The sequence below is a fragment of the Megalobrama amblycephala genome, linkage group LG11 (genome assembly GCF_018812025.1).
Source record: "Megalobrama amblycephala isolate DHTTF-2021 linkage group LG11, ASM1881202v1, whole genome shotgun sequence".
Taxonomy (NCBI): Eukaryota; Metazoa; Chordata; class Actinopteri; order Cypriniformes; family Xenocyprididae; genus Megalobrama; species Megalobrama amblycephala.
Genome location: NC_063054.1, coordinates 9935795 through 9955497, shown reverse-complemented (window position 1 = coordinate 9955497; position 19703 = coordinate 9935795). Strand labels below are relative to the sequence as shown.

Sequence of the window (19703 nt, the reverse complement as noted above, 5' to 3'; positions counted from 1 at the left end):
ACTTTATATTGTGCAATTCTGACTAACTCACACAATTCTGACTTTATAACTCGCAATTCTGACTTTATAACTCATAATTCTGACTATATCTCGTAATTCTGACTTTATATCTAGCAATTCTAACTTTATAACTCGCAATTCTGACTTTATATCTCGTAATTCTGACTTTATCTCACAATTCTGTTTTTCTCACAATTGCGAGTTTATATCTCACAATTCTGACTTTATATCTCACAATTCTGACTTTATATCAGGCGATTCTGACTTTATAACTCGTAATTCTGACTTTATCTCGTAATTCTGACTTTACAACTCGTAATTCTGACTTTATCTCATAATTCTGACTTTAACTCATAATTCTGACTTTACAACTCGTAATTCTTACTTTATCTCATAATTCTGACTTTATATCTCGCAATTCTGACTTTATATCACACAATTCTGACTTTATATTGTGCAATTCTGACTAACTCACACAATTCTGACTTTATAACTCGTAATTCTGACTTTATATCTCGTAATTCTGACTTTACAACTCGTAATTCTGACTTTATCTCATAATTCTGACTTTATAACTCATAATTCTGACTTTACAACTCGTAATTCTTACTTTATCTCATAATTCTGACTTTATATCTCGCAATTCTGACTTTATATCACACAATTCTGACTTTATATTGTGCAATTCTGACTAACTCACACAATTCTGACTTTATAACTCGTAATTCTGACTTTATATCTCGTAATTCTGACTTTATATCTAGCAATTCTAACTTTATAACTCGCAATTCTGACTTTATATCTCGTAATTCTGACTTTATATCTCGTAATTCTGACTTTATATCTCGTAATTCTGACTATATCTAGCAATTCTAACTTTATAACTCGCAATTCTGACTTTAAATCACACAATTCTAACTTTATGACTCACAACTCTGACTTTATAACTTGTAATTTTGACTTTATATCTCACAATTATGACTTTATATCTCACAACTATGACTTTATAACTTGCAATTGCTAGAAAAATAGTCAGAATTGTGAGATAAAAAGTCACAATTATCCTTTATTTTTTTTATTCCATGGCGCAAACAAGCTTCCACAGAATATACCACAGTTACATTAAATTGTTGTAATATTTCACAATGTACAATGTACTCTTATTATTACTCTTATTATTATTTTTTGATCAAATAAAATGTTTCTTTCAAAAACATTAAAATCATACAGATCAGTATGGTATGGTAGTAATATTTTTTAAAAGATTGATTTTTTTGAAAGATGGAATGATTGATTGATAAACGGTATCTACGCAGCTACTGGAAAAATCAGGGGAAGCATTTGGTAACTTTTGGGAACAGTTCTAAAACAACAAAGGCAGAAGATTTACACAACTGTGGCATTTATTGTCTGCACCAGAAAATTTAGTACATGCAGTAGAATGACTAAATAAAGAGCACTCAAACTTGCACTACAAGCATCAGCATATTTTCCCTAATGTAGAGTAGTCCTGAAGACTGGGAATACTTAAATGCAAAGTACTGCTTGTAAAATATAAAACACATAATATAATACTAATTCATCTAATACAAATACAGAGCATGGTTATATAAACCTTAAGGTTGCATTCCTAACTTCTAAGTAAATTACACTGCAAAAATATAATGCTGACTTAGGAACTGCATTTAAATATTTACTTGACAGTATACTGTTAAAACCAAACCCAAATGCCAAGCTGTTTTAACATGCATAAGCTCTCATGTTGATCTGTCAGTTTTGAATACAAGTGTCCAATTATGAACCTTTTAAACTAATTAGACAACCTCAGACTAGACACAGACTGTCTTCGCCACAGAATGCATGATTTTTTATATATAGAGAGATCTAACACTTAGATGTAAGGGTGTAAATTATCTGAAGAGCTTCTCACAGCTCCACGCATGGGTATTTTTCATACAGAATGCACAAAATATACATGAATATAGAAGAACTCGCCTGCAGCCATTTACAGACAGATGCACAATCACAAACATAATTCTTCCCACTTGACAGACACATTTCTTCTTGAGCTTGTGTGGGTGACATTTACTGTGGTACTCATCAAAACACACCCCACAGGAGGGTTATGAACTCAGAGTGAAGATCCAGCGCAGTCCATCTTTCCCTCTTGCAGCCGGAGCTATTTGGCTATTTTGAGACGAGTTTGATTGGCCTAGAATAGAAAAACAGATTCTCCAAAATGTCAGTAAACATCAATGTAGCCAGAGGTCAGGAATGACCAGGGTAAAGTTTTTAAAGCCTGTGCTGAATGTTATGTGAATGTAAAAGTCAAGCAGGAATAAAAGGTTGCTCATTTTATTTGGGGCAATTTTAGCATGTTTTTTTTAATTATTTTTTTTTTAAAGAAATTAATTCAGCAAGGATGCATTATAATGATCAAAAGTGACATTTATAATGTTACAAATGATTTCTATTTCAAATAAATGTTGTTCTTTTAACTCTATTCATCAAAGAATCCTAAAATATTAAGCAGCACAACTGTTTTCAACATTGATAATCAGAAATGTTTTTTGAGCATCAAATCATCATATTAGAATGATTTCTGAAGGATCATGTGACACTGAAGACTGGAGTAATGATGCTGAAAACTCAGCTTTGCCATCAGAGGAATAAATTACATTATAAAATTCATTAAAATTAAAATAGAAAACAGTTATTTAAAATTCTATTAATATTTCAGAACGTGCATGCATCCGTGTTAGATATAGATTTCCTAAAGACCCGAATATGTAACAATGTAACAATGACTGGCGAAACATTCCTGTATTTAAGGGTTAAACAACTTCTATCCGCTCCATCTGGTTTCTGTAACAGCGCCCTCTATCGTATTACAGTGAAAACACAGACTGCCGCAATGGCTCGTCAATGGCGGGGAAGCACTGTCCCAAATGACATAAAATCTTGTCAATGGCAGGGAAAGAGTTAATGGAGTTTTGCTATTGGGGCATGTTGTCACAAAAGGTCAACATGTGTTCAGTGTACCTACTTGCTGTAAATAGGCATGGAGTCTCCAGCATTGATGTCAGCATACAAGTCTGGAGGAGGAAGAAACTGGATTTGTGAGATATCTAAATCATCTTCCTCTTCATTTCTAAAGGAAATATACAACAACAACACAAGTTAGCATTATCAGGTCATCAGCAGTGCTGTGAATGAGACACGCTTTCTGAAAACCATCTCAGACATTCATGTAAAACCAGTCTGACCGCATACTCCTGCGGAGAAAGGCATGTCATAAATGACTGTCTGTGTTACGTTTGAGAACATATTTTTGAGAATACTTACAAGCTGCCAGGATCCTCTTCATGTGCTAACAGATGAAACCAGAAATGGAGGAAAAAAAAAAAGTGAGTGTGGGTAGATGTGAGTGTTTATATAATTAAGGTTTAGTGAGTCAAAACATACCTGGTTTAGGCTCTGGCATTCTTTACGCGCAAACAACCATATAAGGAAACAGGAAGTAGAGAAACCATGATTACTTGCTATCCTGTGATCTTATCATTTACTTATCATTGATCTTCAGTGAATTCGAAAGAAAGAGACAAGAAGTAAAGTGATGTCGTACAGTGGGTTGTTGTCTTGCGGGGGAAGTTGAGAGGGTGTCTTGGGTTGCATAAAGAATGTGGATAGTCTTTGAAGGGCTTCCGGTTTTTGTCTGCAACGCACAATAAACAAATGATTATCTTTGTGTTCTTAATGTAAAACAGATTATTTCAGATCAAAGGTAGTACAGTATGTGTAGTTTTTAAAGAATAGAATAGAATAGAATAGAATAGAATAGAATAGAATAGAATAGAATAGAATAGAACTTACTGCACACTCATGTAACCTAAATCAGTTTCGGTTGGCTCGACAGGACCTGAAATTTGTTTTTAAAAAATTAATACAGGGACAAAAGAATGAATTAACCAATTATTATGAGATACTGAGAAATAATTATGACATAAAAATTCAAAACGATAACAAAAAGTTTAATTTTAAATGTGATAATAATTATGGAAGAGGATTAGGGCCAAGCAATAATAAAAAAATAAAACCATCTCGAGATTAAAGTAGTTAAATTTCGAGAAAAAAGTCGAGATAAAATGTTGAGAATAAACTCATTAAATTACAAATTTGTTCTCATAATTTAACTACTTTTTTCTCGTAATTTAATGACTTTATTCTCATAATTTAATGAGTTTATTCTCAACATTTTATCTCGACTTTTTTCTCGAAATTTAACGTCATTTTTCTCATAATTTAACGAATTTGTTCTCGTAATTTAACAACTTTTTTCTTGTAATTTAATTACTTTATTCTCAACATTTTATCTCGACTTTTTTCTCGAAATTTAACGAGTTTATTCTCAACATTTTATCTCGACTTCTTTCTTGAAATTTAACAAGTTTTTTCTCGTAATTTAACGAGTTTATTCTCAACATTTTATTTCGACTTTTTTCTCGAAATTTAACGAGTTTTTTCTCGAAATTTAACAACTTTAATCTCGAGATGGTTTTATTTTTTTATTATTGCTTGGCCCTAATCCTCTTCCATAAATAATTGCACTTTTAGAAATGTAGAATTTTATGTCAATTTTTTAGCTCATAATTTCGGCTTTTAATGACAATTTACTTTTAGCTCAAAATTTTGACTTTTTGTCATAATTATGACTATTTGTCATAATGTTTCATATTTATGTCATAATTGTGACTTTTCATGTCATTATTACAAAGCTATAATTGTTTTTGCTCATAATTTCAACATTTTTGTCATAATTATGATTTTCTTTTTTTTTTTTTTTTTTTTTTTTGTGGAAATAGGCTTCCATAAATGACTATGAACAAGTGAATAATATTCTGTAGCTATAATGACAGTTTTCCCAGAGTTTTGATCTCTGGCTGTTCCTGGATGGTAGGTTTCCTGTGAACATTTTTCAGTCATGTCTCATCAGTGACTCACCTTGAGCTGGTGTGGCCAGTAACTGATTCAGCCCTCTAAAAGATAAAAGAATACACCTCTTGTAAACAATACATAAGCTTAACTGTCAAGTTGTGTTAGTACAAATAAAAGAGCACATACGAACACACACTGCAATACTTACATGTGTGAGGTTTCATTGGCAGACTCAAACACGGGGTCATCATCATCAGCTGTCCACTCCTCACTGTCTTCTGAGACTGAGGAAATAAAAAAATAAAATAAAATAAAATAAAATAAAAAAGTTTATAACTGCAAACATACTATTTAAATTGTATGGAAGCTTGTTTCTGCCACTAAATAAAAAATAAAAAAGGTAATTGCGACTTTTTATCTCACAATTTTTTTTTTTATATCTTTGTTTATATCCCGCAATTCTAACTTTATAACTCGTTTATGTCCCGCAATTCTGAGAAAAAAACTCAAAATTTACTTTACAGTAGACTTTACAGTAGAATTGATCTGTATTGTATAAAGCGCTATATAAATAAAGGTGACTTGACTTGACTTAACATTATTTTATTTATCCATTATATTGAAGACACTTTTTTTGAAGGATATTGGTTTACTTATGCCCTTTTTTGGGGACTTGAGCGTTACTAAGACTTGAGTGTTTGTAGACGGAAGTTTTACTGTAAGGTGCTGTCAAAAGTACTGGTACTTTGGTACTGAAATGTTAAAAATGTGGCGATACCAGCATTTCCCCCTAGCATTTTGAGCACTGATTCTTAAAGGTGCTCTAAGTGATGTCACGCGTTTTTAGGCCAAAACATTTTTTGTCACATACAGCAAACATCTCCTCACTATCCGCTAGCTGCCTGTCCCCTGAACACACTGTGAAAAAACGCGGTCTCTGTAGTCGCCACAAGCTCCGAAAACGGCAACAAAAACAAATTGGTGCAGCCTGGAGCACTAAACATAATAAACATGCTCCAGCCAATAACCGACAAGAATGATTTGGGGGTGGAGTTTTGGGGTTAGTGAATGCGTTACTATCAACAAACTATTTTATCATTTATCTAGACTTCTAATTAAAACGTACTTTTTTATTGAAAAGTACATAAATTTACTCACAATGAGCGTGAAGTAGTTGGTTGAGCCATCGTTACCACAGCAGCGTCAATACGCAAGCTACATCCATTTTAAATGCACGTTCATGACTGTTTCAGGAAGCACGGAGGGGAGGGGGAGGAGGAGGAGGAGGAGGTTACTCCACCCAGGATCCCTTAGAGCACCTTTAAAAACCTCTGATTGGCCATTGTGTTCACGAGCTCAACAGATATGTCTTTGATTGGCTACAATGATCAACACTTCAAAAACAAGTTGTAAATAGACATATTTGACGCTCTTCAGTGAGTGCATGAACACATTGGCCAATCAGAGGTGTTTAAGAATCAACACCGCTCAAAATGCTAGGGGGAAATGCTGGTATCATCACTTTTTAAAGGTGCCATCGAATTGAAAATTGAATTTACCTCGGCATAGTTGAATAACAAGAGTTCAGTACATGGAAATGACATACAGTTAGTCTCAAACTCCATTGTTTCCTCCTTCTTATATAAATCTCATTTGTTTAAAAGACCTACGAAAACAGGCGAATCTCAACATAACACCGACTGTTACGTAACAGTCGGGATCATTAATATGTACACCCCCAATATTTGCATATGCCAGCCCATGATCGAGACATTAGACAAGGGCAGCCAGTATTAACGTCTGGATCTGTGCACAGCCGAATCATCAGACTAGGTAAGCAAGCAAGAACAATAGCGAAAAATAGCAGATGGAGCAATAATAACTGACATGATCCATGATTACATGAAATTTTTAGTGATATTTGTGAATTGTCTTTCTAAATGCTTCGTTAGCATGTTGCTAATGTACTGTTAAATGTGGTTAAAGTTACCATCGTTTCTTACTGTATTCACGAAGACAAGAGACGTCGCTATTTTCATTTTTAAACACTTGCAGTCTGTATAATTCATAAACACAACTTCATTCTTTATAAATCTCTCCAACAGTGTGTAATGTTAGCTTACATCAAACTTATTCAGAATCAAATGTAAACATCCAAATAAATACCATGCTTACGCGATTAGACATGTTGCATGACGAACACTTTGTAAAGATCCATTTTGAGGGTTATATTAGCTGTGTGAACTTTGTTTATGCTGTTAAAGGCAAGCGCAAGCTCAGGGGGCAGGGAGCGTGAGATTTAAAGGGGCCGCAGCCTGAATCGGCGCATATTTAATGATGCCCCAAAATAGGCAGTTAAAAAAATTAATTACAAAAAATCTATGGGGTATTTTGAGCTGAAACTTCACAGACACATTCAAGGGACACCTTAGACTTATATTACATCTTTTAAAAAGACGTTCTACGGCACCTTTAAAGAATTTCAGAACCGATTTGGTACAGAAGTACCGGTACTGCTTTTAATTAAGCATGGTTTTCAGGTACTCTTTCTTTATTCCTGTTACTACGGTAAAGTCAAAGTGAAGAGAATGTTTGATGTATATTGTGTGGATGGGATTTTGGACCAATAAAATTTCACAGTGGGCGGGGCTAGTTAGTATGATGCAGAAGAAAGCTATCAACAAAATATCCTGTTACTTATTATGGCCGTGGCTGGTTAAGATGGTGTAAAACACACAAAACACATATTATAAATAAATAGAATTAAAAATAAAACATACTATAAACTACTATAAAAAATGATGAAAAGAAGGTGCTTACAGCTCTCATGGTTCACATCGTAATGCTCTGAGGTCCTAAAAAATACAGATGATAATGAAATTAATCTCATATTTCACTACAGTAAATACAGTAAGCCTATAGTCACTTAATGGCAACCTGCTGTTTGTACTGGTGGCCTCTGTGATTTTGTGTCCATTGCCGTTGGATCTGTTAGATGCTGTTGTCATCTTCCCCAGCTCCATAATTCCATTGATGTTCAAATCCATACTCTCCACCGGGACATAACCGTCTGAAAAACAACACACAGCACATTGCCAATCTGCGTTCCAGCAGAAGCATCTGAAAAATGAGATAAGCTCTTACATACACAGTCTAACAGATAAGTCAAACCTCAAGGACTCGTTCAGGTCTTTGCTTAGTGACAGATCTATTCAGGCATTTAGTCCTTATCGGGGTAAATTCATAACAAAGCTTATTTTCTGCACTTCATTTATCTGTAATACTCATTTAGCATCATACTAATTATGCGTGTGCCAAGATATGCATATAATGGCATTCAATTAATTTGTGTGTATTATTTGCTGTGTTTAACTCACATTTGTTGTTGCTGTCCTTAGCCAGCCATTTCCCTTTAGGGCAATTGTCGGTACGGATGATGCTCACGGTGTCTCCGACCTTCACCGGCAGGTCGTTTTTACGGCCCTTACAGTCCTCGATCACTTTAACTTGATACATGGCCTCTTCCTGGCCTGTGATCTGCATTAAACATCAATAGAGTTAAATGAACATGTGCACATCACTTACTCATCTCACCATGTGCATTAGACTCTTGCTGTTAGCGAGAAATTGAACTGTAAGGCTCATTTCACTTTTGATTAAAATAATCGGATTTTAGTGATGGTAAATGCACCTGAGGAGCAGGATGTGGATTGTAATAAGTAATGGATTGTGCAATAATCATGCAAAATTATTGGTGCAAACACATACAAATACTGTCCAAAAAATACCTTAAATTTTTTCCTCATTTCATTTTCCTTCTTTTCCCTTTCTTTCTGCTCCTTCTTCTCTCTTTCCTTCTCTTTCTCTTTTTCCTTTTCACGCTGTTTTTCTTTCTTCTTTAGTTCTTTTTCGTCTGCTGCTTTTGCTGAGTTCTTCCTGAGGATTGAAGTTTTTCATCATTTCAGTTAGATTGTTTTGGGAATGTAGATGCAATTAATATTGTGAAAAATAAAAACCCTTCTACAAACCTGGAGAACAACCCTTTCTTGGGAGACTCCTCCACCTAAAATGAGGTGATTTAATTGAAGACAGCAACATGTTTAAACAGGTCATTGCAACAACAGAACATGCAATAAGAAGATACAAAACGTATATGATAATGCTACACAAAGTAGGATTATTAGTATTGCAAACAAAAGGTCCTGACGTATACATTATGACCTTCAACAGTCATTACAATACTAGTAAAACAAAACAAAACAAAAAACACTTACTGCAGCCGCTGCATCAGCATATGGATCTAAGTCACAAACAATACAAAACACGCGTCAGCCAGCAGAATACTTATAAGATAACAGAGAATCTAAAATAAACTGTCATGACAATATCCTGTGTGTTTATCATTTCTATGGAGGTCAGGAGGTCATCAGAGATGAGATTACTGAAAGAATGAACCACTACTCTGCACCAAAAAAAAAAAAAAAAAAATATATATATATATATACAGTGTTACACTGTTAATTTAAGTTTAAGTTATGTTATAATATTTGATAGCATTATAATATTTGATATTATTTTCTTCTATTATACAGATGTTTTTTCTTAGTATTTTATGTATGCTTTGGCAATATTGTATGATTTACAGTCATGCCAATAAAGCAATTTTGAATTTAATTGAATTATATATACAGCAAAGCTGTATATATAAAGTAAATATATATATATATATATATATATATATATATATATATATATATATATATATATATATATATATATATATATTTTTTTTTTTTTTTTTTTTTTTTTTTTTTTTTTTTACTTTATATACTTAACTTTATATATATATATATATACAGTACAGTCCAGTCCAAAAGTTTGGAACCACTAAGATTTTTAATGTTTTTAAAAGACGTTTCGTCTGCTCACCAAGGCTACATTTATTTAATTAAAAATACAGTAAAAAACAGTAATATTGTGAAATATTTTTACAATTTAAAATAACTGTGTACTATTTAAATATATTTGACAAAGTAATTTATTCCTGTGATGCAAAGCTGAATTTTCAGCATCGTTACTCCAGTCTTCAGTGTCACATGATCCTTCAGAAATCATTCTAATATGCTGATTTGCTGCTCAAGAAACATTTATGATTATTTTCAGTGTTGAAAACAGTTGTGTACTTTTTTTTTTTCAGGATTCCTTGATGAATAGAAAGTTCAAAAGAACAGCATTTATCTGAAATACAAAGCTTCTGTAGCATTATACACTACCGTTCAAAAGTTTGGGGTCAGTAAGAATTTTTATTTTTATTTTTTGAAAAGAAATTAAAGAAATGAATAGTTTTATTCAGCAAGGATGCATTAAATCAATCAAAAGTGGCAGTAAAGACATTTATAATCTTACAAAAGATTAGATTTCACATAAACACTGTTCTTTTGAACTTTCTATTCATCAAATAATCCTGAAAAAAAATATTGTACACAAATATTTTGTACAGTTGTACACATTAAATGTTTCTTGAGCAGCAGATCAGCATATTAGAATGATTTCTGAAGGATCATGTGACACTGAAGACTGGAGTAATGATGCTGAAAATTCAGCTTTGCCATCACAGGAATAAATTACTTTGTGAAATATATTCAAATAGAAAACAGTTATTTTAAATTGTAATAATATTTCACAATATTACTGTTTTTACTGTATTTTTAATTAAATAAATGTAGCCTTGGTGAGCAGACGAAACTTCTTTTAAAAACATTAAAAATCTTAGTGGTTCCAAACTTTTGGACTGTACTGTATATATATATATATATATATATATATATATATATATATATATATATATACACCAAAAAGTTTAAGCATAAGCCATACTGAAAATTGCATTTGTTTATGTCTAAATAATTAATAATATTTTCAAAATTTAGCTTCTCAAGTAAATTTGATCTTGTTTTAATGATGATATATATATTATATATTATTTTATTGATGATATATATGATATTTATAATTTTCTTTTTGTTAGTTTTTACTGGAAAACAAGACAAAAAGACACACTTCACAGCAGCATTAGCCTATTTTAATGAGGACTTCTTCCACTTACTTTTTGGAGGTCCTTTCTGTTTCTTATTCTTTTGTGTTTTGCCCCTTTTACTGTCTGCCTGTTCTTCATTAACATTGAGACCTCTTTCAAGGGTCCTGAAGGAAAGTCGGAGTAACAATAATGTCACATACAGCACATACACAAAAGCCTTTTTTTCTGTGGCCACACTAAATCATCATGACTTACCCTGATGGAGACAAGGCAGGTGAGCTTTGCACCGAGTCCTGAAGCACAGCAGCTTGAGTGTCTGGATTTAGAGAGCCAGAGTTCACAGATGCGTAATCCACATCCGCAATGTCTTTATCCCGCTTGTTCGGAAACACATCTTCTTTCACCTGTTGTTTTGGGTTCAACTGTTTCAGGAATGCTTCTTCATGAACTGAAACTGGCCTTTTGGAACTAGAATCTGATGATGGTATTGATGGAGGCCTAAAGGTAGAAACTGCTGGAGCTTCAGGTACCTCAAAATCTTCATAAAATCCCTCTTCAAATGAGTTGTCATGTAGTGAATTTTCTGATGAAGAAAAAACATGTTCGTTTATGCATTTAGTGGACAAACACTTTTTGAGAAACATCTTGAGAAAGTTACCATGTGTTTCTAGAGGTATAGATGGTGTTGTGGGAATCTGGAGGTGTGTGGCAGGAGACAGAGTTGGTTCCTCAACTGGGGGGTCCACAGCGGGCGTGGCTGGCAGAACCTTCCTAGGCGGTGGAGGAGGGGGATGCACATTTTTGACCACTGTCACCACCCCTGCAGAGACAAGAGAATAAATGTTAGAATGGACAACCACAGGACCACCACCATTTTGAAAAGTATACAAAAGACATGTATAAATAGCAGCTTGATTAAAATGTTGTTTGCCAAGTAAACTATTGTAAAGAAAATTAAGTAAATTGGTTACACTTTATTTTGATGGTCCACTTTAGACATTTTACTAACTATATGTAACCTTGTAATTACATGTCAACTTACTCTCATTAGAGTATTAGTAGACTCTAGAAGACTGTTGGGTTAGGTATAGGTGTTAGGGTTGCAAAGTTATACTTATAGTTAGTCGAATGTCCAAAGTGGACCATCAAAATAAAGTGTTGCTAAATTTTTGCATGCAAACCAAAACCATACACCTCAGAGAGAAGCATGAGGAAGAGATAGCAGAGTTATGTCTGCAAAGCCAACGAAAATGCGAGGTCGAGGAAGCACAGAATGAAAATGGAGGAACCATGATGCTTATACTTATGAAATAATAAGCCTGATCAAATACATGAGACGGTACAAATCAGAATGTTTCAGGCCCGGCTCCAGATATGAGATGAAAGGTGGGCCAAATTATATTCCAGGTGGGCCGGTCGGATTGGTGGGGGGCTTTAATGCTTTAATCTCACATGTCTATTGATATAGATAAGGCAATTGTTAGGGTTGTTTGTTATTGTTATAAACTATTATACTATTTTGAAAAATCACATTACAAAATATAATGTGAGATAACACAAATAATATTTGCAACATTTATTATTTAAATTTTTTTGCACGAGCTGTTTATACTGTTCGAAATTAGAACTTTTGTCCAATACCTCCTCTAGGGGGGTCCGGGGGCATGCACCCCCGTAAGAAATTTTGTACATTTTAAGGTTAAATGCATCAATCTGGTGCACTTTGGAAGCTCAAAATTAAGAGCTTCAACTCATGTACAGTGTGCAAATTGACCAAAGAAACAACATTGACTTGTACCTGGACATTAAAGAGGGTTCAAATATATTTTTAGTTGTGATATAAAGTCTACATCGTTTTAGGTGTTTTAGGATGCCAAACAATTATAACAATAAAATAATAATACATACATGACAGTAATATCCATATAGGCTATTGTAACAAATGCAATCTAATATATATAAAATACTAAAAATTAAAATACTAGTTTGTAGCCAATTTCTAATCCTTGAGCTTTAATTTTGATCACCAAATCGCCAGCTGATCGTGTGAGCAAAGTGCGCACTTCTCTTTAAAACACGCAGCACAAACAGACTAAATAGTATATACTTAATCACTGTATATATTTTGGTGCTTTATTAAGGCACAAAGCCATTACGGTTTCGATTTTAGTTAATTGGCAAAATACAATGTAGAGACCATTTATGTTTTAAATTTTCGGTTCATTATGAAACGGTGGCGGCGCACAGGGTCATTAATGGGAAACACTGAATGAATGAATGAATGAATGCTAAAGTTGTCGTATCAGTTGTTATCATAACAAAAACGCTTCAACCGGACCGAACGAGAGTCTCGAGGCCTGCCGCTGCTCTGAGTGAGTGACAGGAGGCTGCGATGTGCGTGAACTCGCTGTCATATGGATACTGTAGAGAAGCGGTATTGAACGGTTTAACATATTTTAGAGACATATTTAGAAAAAAATATATATTTTAGCAGCACTACTAAGGGGAGGTTGCCGCTTGGTCTGGAGCTGAATTGAATATCACACTAATTTTGTGATTGGCTGTTATGTGGTGTGGGGCCAGGGTGGGCCAAGCCTCTGATTGGGTGGGCCAGGCCCACCCTGGCCCCCCCGTGGAGCCGGGCCTGGAATGTTTCCCTTTTCATAATTTTAGGTGATGTAATCATATTTAACACCACATAATTGACAGTGGATATCATTTCAATATAAGCTGAAATGGAAACAATTATTTTCCCTGAGCAACATGGTCTTATTACAACAATTACTTACAATAATATATGTAAGCGTAATTGGCATTTAGTTAAACTAAAGCCAATATGTCTTACTCTTACAGACAAAATATTCTTTGTGTCATTCTGATTATGAAAGATATGTTGCCCAACACAAGCCACAATAGACTTACATATCCTGCATACCAACCCTCCCTGAAGTATGGAATCCACCTAACTCAATCAAAAAGGCATTCAAACACTGTTTTCCACTGCTAAAAGGTATTTACATTTGTGAAAAATTAATCAAAAAAGTGATTTGTGTTGATTAAAATAGTACCACTGCACAATTTTTCTGAAACTGACTTAATTTGAAGCAAAGCCAATTAAATGGCCATCTGTGAAAATGCACACTGATTGAAACAAGACTGCCCTACAATAAGAATAGCCTTCTACGGTGGATGAAATTGATCTTAAGACAGCAAAATTGTGGGCAAGATCACACAGTGTCAACCCAGCTTTAAATGGACACTTACTGTGATCAAGGCCATTAACCTTGGCAGTTTCAGGTGGGTGGGTAGGTGACCCCCGAGAGTGATCCACATAATCAACTGGAGGGAGTTCAGGGATATCAGAAACTTCTGGTACAGGTGGGGCTTCCTCAGGTAGTTGTTCTACAGCTGTAGCAAGCTGTGACGATGCTTTGTCAGGTGTAGCTAGATCAGGTTGAGTCACCTCAGTTGTGACAGTCTCAGGCAGAGGTGTGGAAGTTTCAGGCAGAGGAATCTCGGGTGTAGCTGTCTCAAGTGGGGTTGTGTTTTCAGGTGTGGTAGCCAACTGGCTCACTGTGCTCTTTCTCTTAGCCCTTTCCAAAAGGTTAAATATTCGGTTATCATTTGGTGTCCGTTTAACTGAGGCCATCTCCTCCGCTCTCGCCAAGGCTGTGAGGGGTGAAAGCTGCTTGGATGAGGACTGGTCCTCCTTAGTCCTCTCTGGGTTAATAGCTTTATTGTCAGTAAGAGCTTTTGCATTCTCCAGTACCATGTCTACAGGTGTAGCTGGAGTATTAACATCTGGAGGAGAGCTTGAGACTGTAAGTCTGGAGTCTAGACCAGGTGTATATTCTAGGGGATTCACCAAGGGCTCTGGAGATACTGCCGGAGGGGTGGATAGGGCAGGGGAGGCTGATCTGGAGACAATTGGACTCCTGGGAACTGGGTCGATAAACGTACGGATCGCTGGAGTGGGTATAGCTTGCTCAGAAAAGTCTCCATCAGGAAAATCATCATAAAGAACGGGGGGAGGAATATCAGTGAATTCTGGAGGTGGACTTCCTTCAGGGGGAGGAAATAATTCTGATAAACAGAGTATATTTATATTTGGTTTAAGAGGTTCAGTTTCAAAAGGAGTTGAAATAGAGGTTTCTGGATTAGAAGTCTTTGATTCAGGAAGAGCTGGAGAGGGAATGACTGGTGTTGGAATGGCTGGTTCAGGAATCTTTGGCTCAGGGCTGGCAGAGTTCGGAATACCTGGGGCTGGAATACTTGGGGGAAGAATGTTGGGGGCAGGTGATGCTCCAGATGAAGTCTGAGTAGGGTCAACAGCCTTAGGGACAACAGGTACACTTTCAGAAGGGGGGTTGGCTGTTACAGATGGTCCAGCAGGAGCAGATTGACTTGGAGCAGGGGTACGACTAGTTGTAAATACAAAATTGTTGGGTGTGGACACTTTGACTGGTGAAATGGAAACAGGTGTAGGGGGGCTGGGTTCAGGCTCCTGGGTATCAGCTTTTATTGTAGCCACTGGCAGAACGAGTGGAGGATTCCTGTCTTTCAGAGACTTTTTAGCAACCTCCTTTACAGTGTTTGTCTTGTCATTCTCATCTTTGCTAGTTTTTTCAGGCTCTGGGGTTTCAAATTTTTTTGGAGGCACTGGCAGAACCAGTGGAAGATTCCTGTCCTTCAAAGATTTTTTGGCACTGTCTACCTCCTTTGCAGGGCTAGTCTTCTCACATTCATCCTTTCTAGTTTTTTGAGGGCTAAATACAAACTTTTTGGGTGTTGACACTTTGAATGGTGAAACGGACACAGGTGTAAGTGGGCTGGATTCGGGCTCTGGGATTTCGGCTTTTTTGGGAGCCACTGGCAGAACCAGTGGAAGATTCTTGTCTTTCAGACTCTTCTTTACAGTGTCAACCTCCTTCTTCTGGTTATTATCCAGCAGTTCAGCATTATTGATGGGCTGGTCCTCTCTAGTCTTTAATCCCCAGGTTGGAGAGAGCTGGCGACTGAGATTTTTGTCATCTTTGAAGACTACTCGTGGTGCGTGAACCATCCCATTTTTCGCAACAGCATTGATAGTTGAGATTAAAGAACTGCTGGCTTTTGTCGGCTGAGGGATGGTTTTGGGTTTCTCTGGGATGGTAGGTTTAGTCTGGATCTTCAGACCATTTTCACCCTGGAACCGTGCCTTCAGGGTTTTAAAGTCTATTGATTCATCCTGATGTAGAAAATGTAGCAAATGTTAAAAATATCAAAGTAAACTTTACATTGCACTATGATAGGTTTGTATTGTTAGCAATATCGCAGATCTTGACAAATAAACTGCTTAGTAGCACTACACAACACCATCCACTTTAAGTTTCAGGAATCGGATGGCTATGTGATGACATGCTACCATTGCCCAATCATATTCTGTACATTTTAATAGTCAAAACCACACTAGTCAATGTCAAAATGTACAATAGCATTTAGTAAAAATCAGTAAGCTGAGGTGAAAATCAACACTAGAGCTATATTAAGAAAATTCTGTTTTGGTCCCACTTTATATTAAGTGGCCTCAACTACTATATACTTACATTTAAATTAATCATTTGATACAGTGCACTTATTGTGTACATACATGTTTTTACATTGTACTTATATTTTAAAAATACCAGCATGTAATTACATCTGTAATTAATTTCTGTAATTACATTTATAATTACACTGTTGACCCATCCCTTAACCCTTACCCCTACCCTTAAACCTACCCATACCACCAAAGCTTTCCCTATCCTTACCCGTACCCCACCTCAATAGCAGCAAAAGTGTTTTGCAATTCAATATGAACCCAGTAAATACATTGTACTTATTTTTTGATATAAGTACATAGTAGTTAAGGCCACTTAATATAAAGTGGGACCGGAAACTCTCACAAAAGAGATAGCAATACCATGGTACAGAGGGATTACCATATGTATGGTATTCATATGGTATTTCAAAGAATAGCATTGTACTACCAAAATGAGGCATTCTATCTTGGTACTTTTTGTGAGCAAAATTTTATTTTCTAATTTTGCATTTTAATACATTAATTTGTGTTTGAGAAATCTATGTGGTAAAAATGAAGCCTAGATCACATTTAAAAGTTGCTAAAAATTCATGTCACGGTTTCTCACCTGTTCCATCATTCTGACTCAAAGGTTTCCAGCAGTTCATCAAAAAGAGATCATTCTCTCTCCTCAATCCCTCATAATTAATAATCCATTCAGTTATTCCTTTATGATTCAAAATTATCCAGCATGTACAGATAAAATGGTGTTGTGTCGCAGTTGTCAGAGGATAAATAGCACATAGAGCGAGAACTCGCCCATTGGCCCTCAGACTGGAATGAGGATGGATGAGCGTGTTCATATGCTAATGACGAGATAAAGGAATGTCTCGTCAAACAAGTCACTTCACTGAACGCAAGCAAAGGACTGTTTTCATTCTCAAAGAATGCGGTCAGTCAAGAACCACAGAAATCCACGAAGGCACAGCTTGTAAAACAACCAAAATCAAACTCTCATTACGTCTTCACACCAGGTAGGCTGAAAGAAACATAAAACTATTGGTCAATATTGTGATTACAAGTGTCTCTCCCTCATCATGAATCTAATATGTTGACTGCAAACAAAGTTAGTGCTTTTGCTTTAAATTAAATTATTTTTTGAAAGCTAAGGAAAAAGATAAAGCTAATTGAGCTCTCAATGACCCTATAGTTGGACATATCATCACACTATGAGGACTAAATCATCACTCATTTGAGATGAATATTGGAAAATGTAATGCTATCTAAAGCAAAAATTGGAATGAATGAATATCAAACCCTCATTTTGGCCATTGAGATATAGACGCTGTGAAAATGTTCCCACATGGCATCTAGCATTTGCCTTTCTTATAATCAAAAGCAAACAGCAGTAATTTACTCAAGAAAAAAGGAACATGGTAATTCACTCTCAATATACCTGAGAAAGAGGGAATCTTACTACTGTAAGAATGAAAATATACTCAAGGTCATTTGACCTGTGACCTACAAATTATAGGCTATAGTGATATTCCTTACATTATGCTGATTTGCACTCATTCATGACATAAAGAAGAACATTAACTGCTCCTGAAACAAAGTCCAGTGAAAGAGAAAACAAACTAAGCAGGCCTAATGTATTAATTTTCCCCATAAGCAAGTTGAGAGTGAATTTGAGTGGTGTGTTCAATGAAATGCATAAATGTGCTCATTTATCTGGCAAAGATCGAGTTCAGTGATTCATTTCAGTCTGAATCTCATTTAGATTGTGTGGCTAGATCATTTAACATCCTAAACAGCATTTCAGCTATGGTAAAATGTTCTCCTTTCTTTTCCAAATCTAGTAGCCTATGATTTAGTTTGAGGTAACAAGTGGTAATTCAATGGTTTCTTTGTAGCTGTCTTAATATAAAGCAAACTAAGGATGGCACATGTAATTGGATTGTGTTTCGCTGGTAGATACAACTGTGGTACTGAACTTTATCCTGACTCCTAGTGGTGTGGATGCAGCAGTGCACAAAAGCAAGTTGATATTCTAGAAATAACCTGTTCATGTTCGTGATTCATTTTCCTTTAAAGGGATAGTTCATTCAAAAATGAAAATGCTATCATCATTTACTCACCCTCAAGTTGTTCCAAACCTGTTTGAGTTTTTCTTCTGTTGAACACAAAAGAAGATACACTCTAAAAAGTAATTCAGTGGACCTGTTACCACAACTTAAATAAATAAACCTTTTTAGTTGGAAACATTATTTTGATGAGTTCAGTTGACATTATAATGTTGATCAACTTAATATCGTTTGTAATTTAAATTTAAATTTCTGCGTTAATTGGCTTTAAAAAAAAAAAAAAAAAGTTGTAGTAACTTCAGAAATGAAGTTGTCTTGATAACTTCAGAAATTAGGCAGTGGATTTCTAGTTTCCAGAATAAATGTTGAATTTAAGTGTTAATTTATTTGTTTTTAGTGAAGGGAAAGACCTGTTAGTGTTTAATGCTGTTCTGTTTGACATTTGACGAGATTACGTAATGTTGGAGTTTTTGTGGTTACCATTGTGCTCAAGAGTACATGAAGGTAAACACTATTGACATAAGCAATGACTGCACTAATGCCAGTGACAAGTAATGTGTTTATTAAATATACATTTTAATTAGGTTATGTTAGCATGTGCTAGGATAGCTGTTGATTTGAATTTAAATAGATGAGAATAATTGACCCTTCGCCGGGAGTTTGATTGACAAGCGATCTAACCAATCATAACGCCAAATCCGCCATTTTGTCCGACAAAGCAGTCAGGAGTTAGAAGATTAACCTCGGTGGACTTTAACTTGAAAAATGATGTCTATTGACGTCTTTCCGCGTTTGAAACAACATTCCTTCTCATGTTCATTCATGTTTATTTGATGCTATAAATGAACTAGTAGGAAGAGAGGATCGGTTCACGATCTTTGCAAAGGGTCTGTTGGTTCCAGGGCTACAACTCTGGTAGATGGAGCGACTTAATTTTTTTGAGTAATCAACTTAAACAATTGTGTTTATGCTACAACGTATTAAGTTGCTCTAACTCAATGTATAGTAGTCAACATTTGAAATGGATCAAAAAAAGTTCATCAAAGTTGTCCTAAGAAGAAGGTTTTAGGACAACTTTGATGAAAGGTTTTGATCCACTTCAGATGTT

General features: G+C 35.2%; 2 protein-coding genes across 2 annotated transcripts; both read right to left on the bottom strand.

The window, feature by feature from the left end:
- Positions 1-1385: 1385 nt before the first annotated feature.
- On the bottom strand, positions 1386-8478 carry LOC125279102 (FYN-binding protein 1-like). Its single transcript, XM_048208607.1, has 11 exons — positions 8313-8478; positions 7873-8005; positions 7756-7790; positions 5144-5219; positions 5002-5036; positions 3874-3919; positions 3626-3715; positions 3466-3485; positions 3346-3370; positions 3047-3151; positions 1386-2212 (listed from the first exon to the last, which is right to left on the bottom strand). Exons 1-11 carry the CDS (start codon positions 8476-8478, stop codon positions 2188-2190), a joined length of 756 nt encoding a protein of 251 aa, XP_048064564.1. The 3' UTR covers positions 1386-2187.
- A 14-nt stretch (positions 8479-8492) lies between these two features.
- On the bottom strand, positions 8493-19640 carry LOC125279100 (proline-rich extensin-like protein EPR1). The gene is made up of 8 exons (XM_048208605.1): positions 17140-19640; positions 14237-16199; positions 11631-11792; positions 11228-11555; positions 11042-11136; positions 9210-9235; positions 8964-8998; positions 8493-8871 (listed from the first exon to the last, which is right to left on the bottom strand). The coding sequence occupies exons 1-8, from the start codon at positions 17149-17151 to the stop codon at positions 8592-8594; spliced, it is 2901 nt and encodes a 966-aa protein (XP_048064562.1). The 5' UTR covers positions 17152-19640; the 3' UTR covers positions 8493-8591.
- Between the last annotated feature and the right edge of the window lie 63 nt (positions 19641-19703).

Coding starts and splice junctions, on each gene's coding strand:
- LOC125279102 (XM_048208607.1), bottom strand. CDS start 8,478: ATGCAGATCACAGGCCAGGAAGAGGCCATGTATCAAGTTAAAGTGATC. Junction 8,006..8,312: donor TAAGGACAGCAACAACAAAT/GTGAGTTAAACA, acceptor GTTGTTTTTCAG/ACGGTTATGTCCCGGTGGAG. Junction 3,371..3,465: donor AATGCCAGAGCCTAAACCAG/GTATGTTTTGAC, acceptor TTCATCTGTTAG/CACATGAAGAGGATCCTGGC.
- LOC125279100 (XM_048208605.1), bottom strand. Junction 11,556..11,630: donor TATACCTCTAGAAACACATG/GTAACTTTCTCA, acceptor TTTCTTCATCAG/AAAATTCACTACATGACAAC. Junction 8,999..9,209: donor ATGCTGATGCAGCGGCTGCA/GTAAGTGTTTTT, acceptor ACCTCATTTTAG/GTGGAGGAGTCTCCCAAGAA.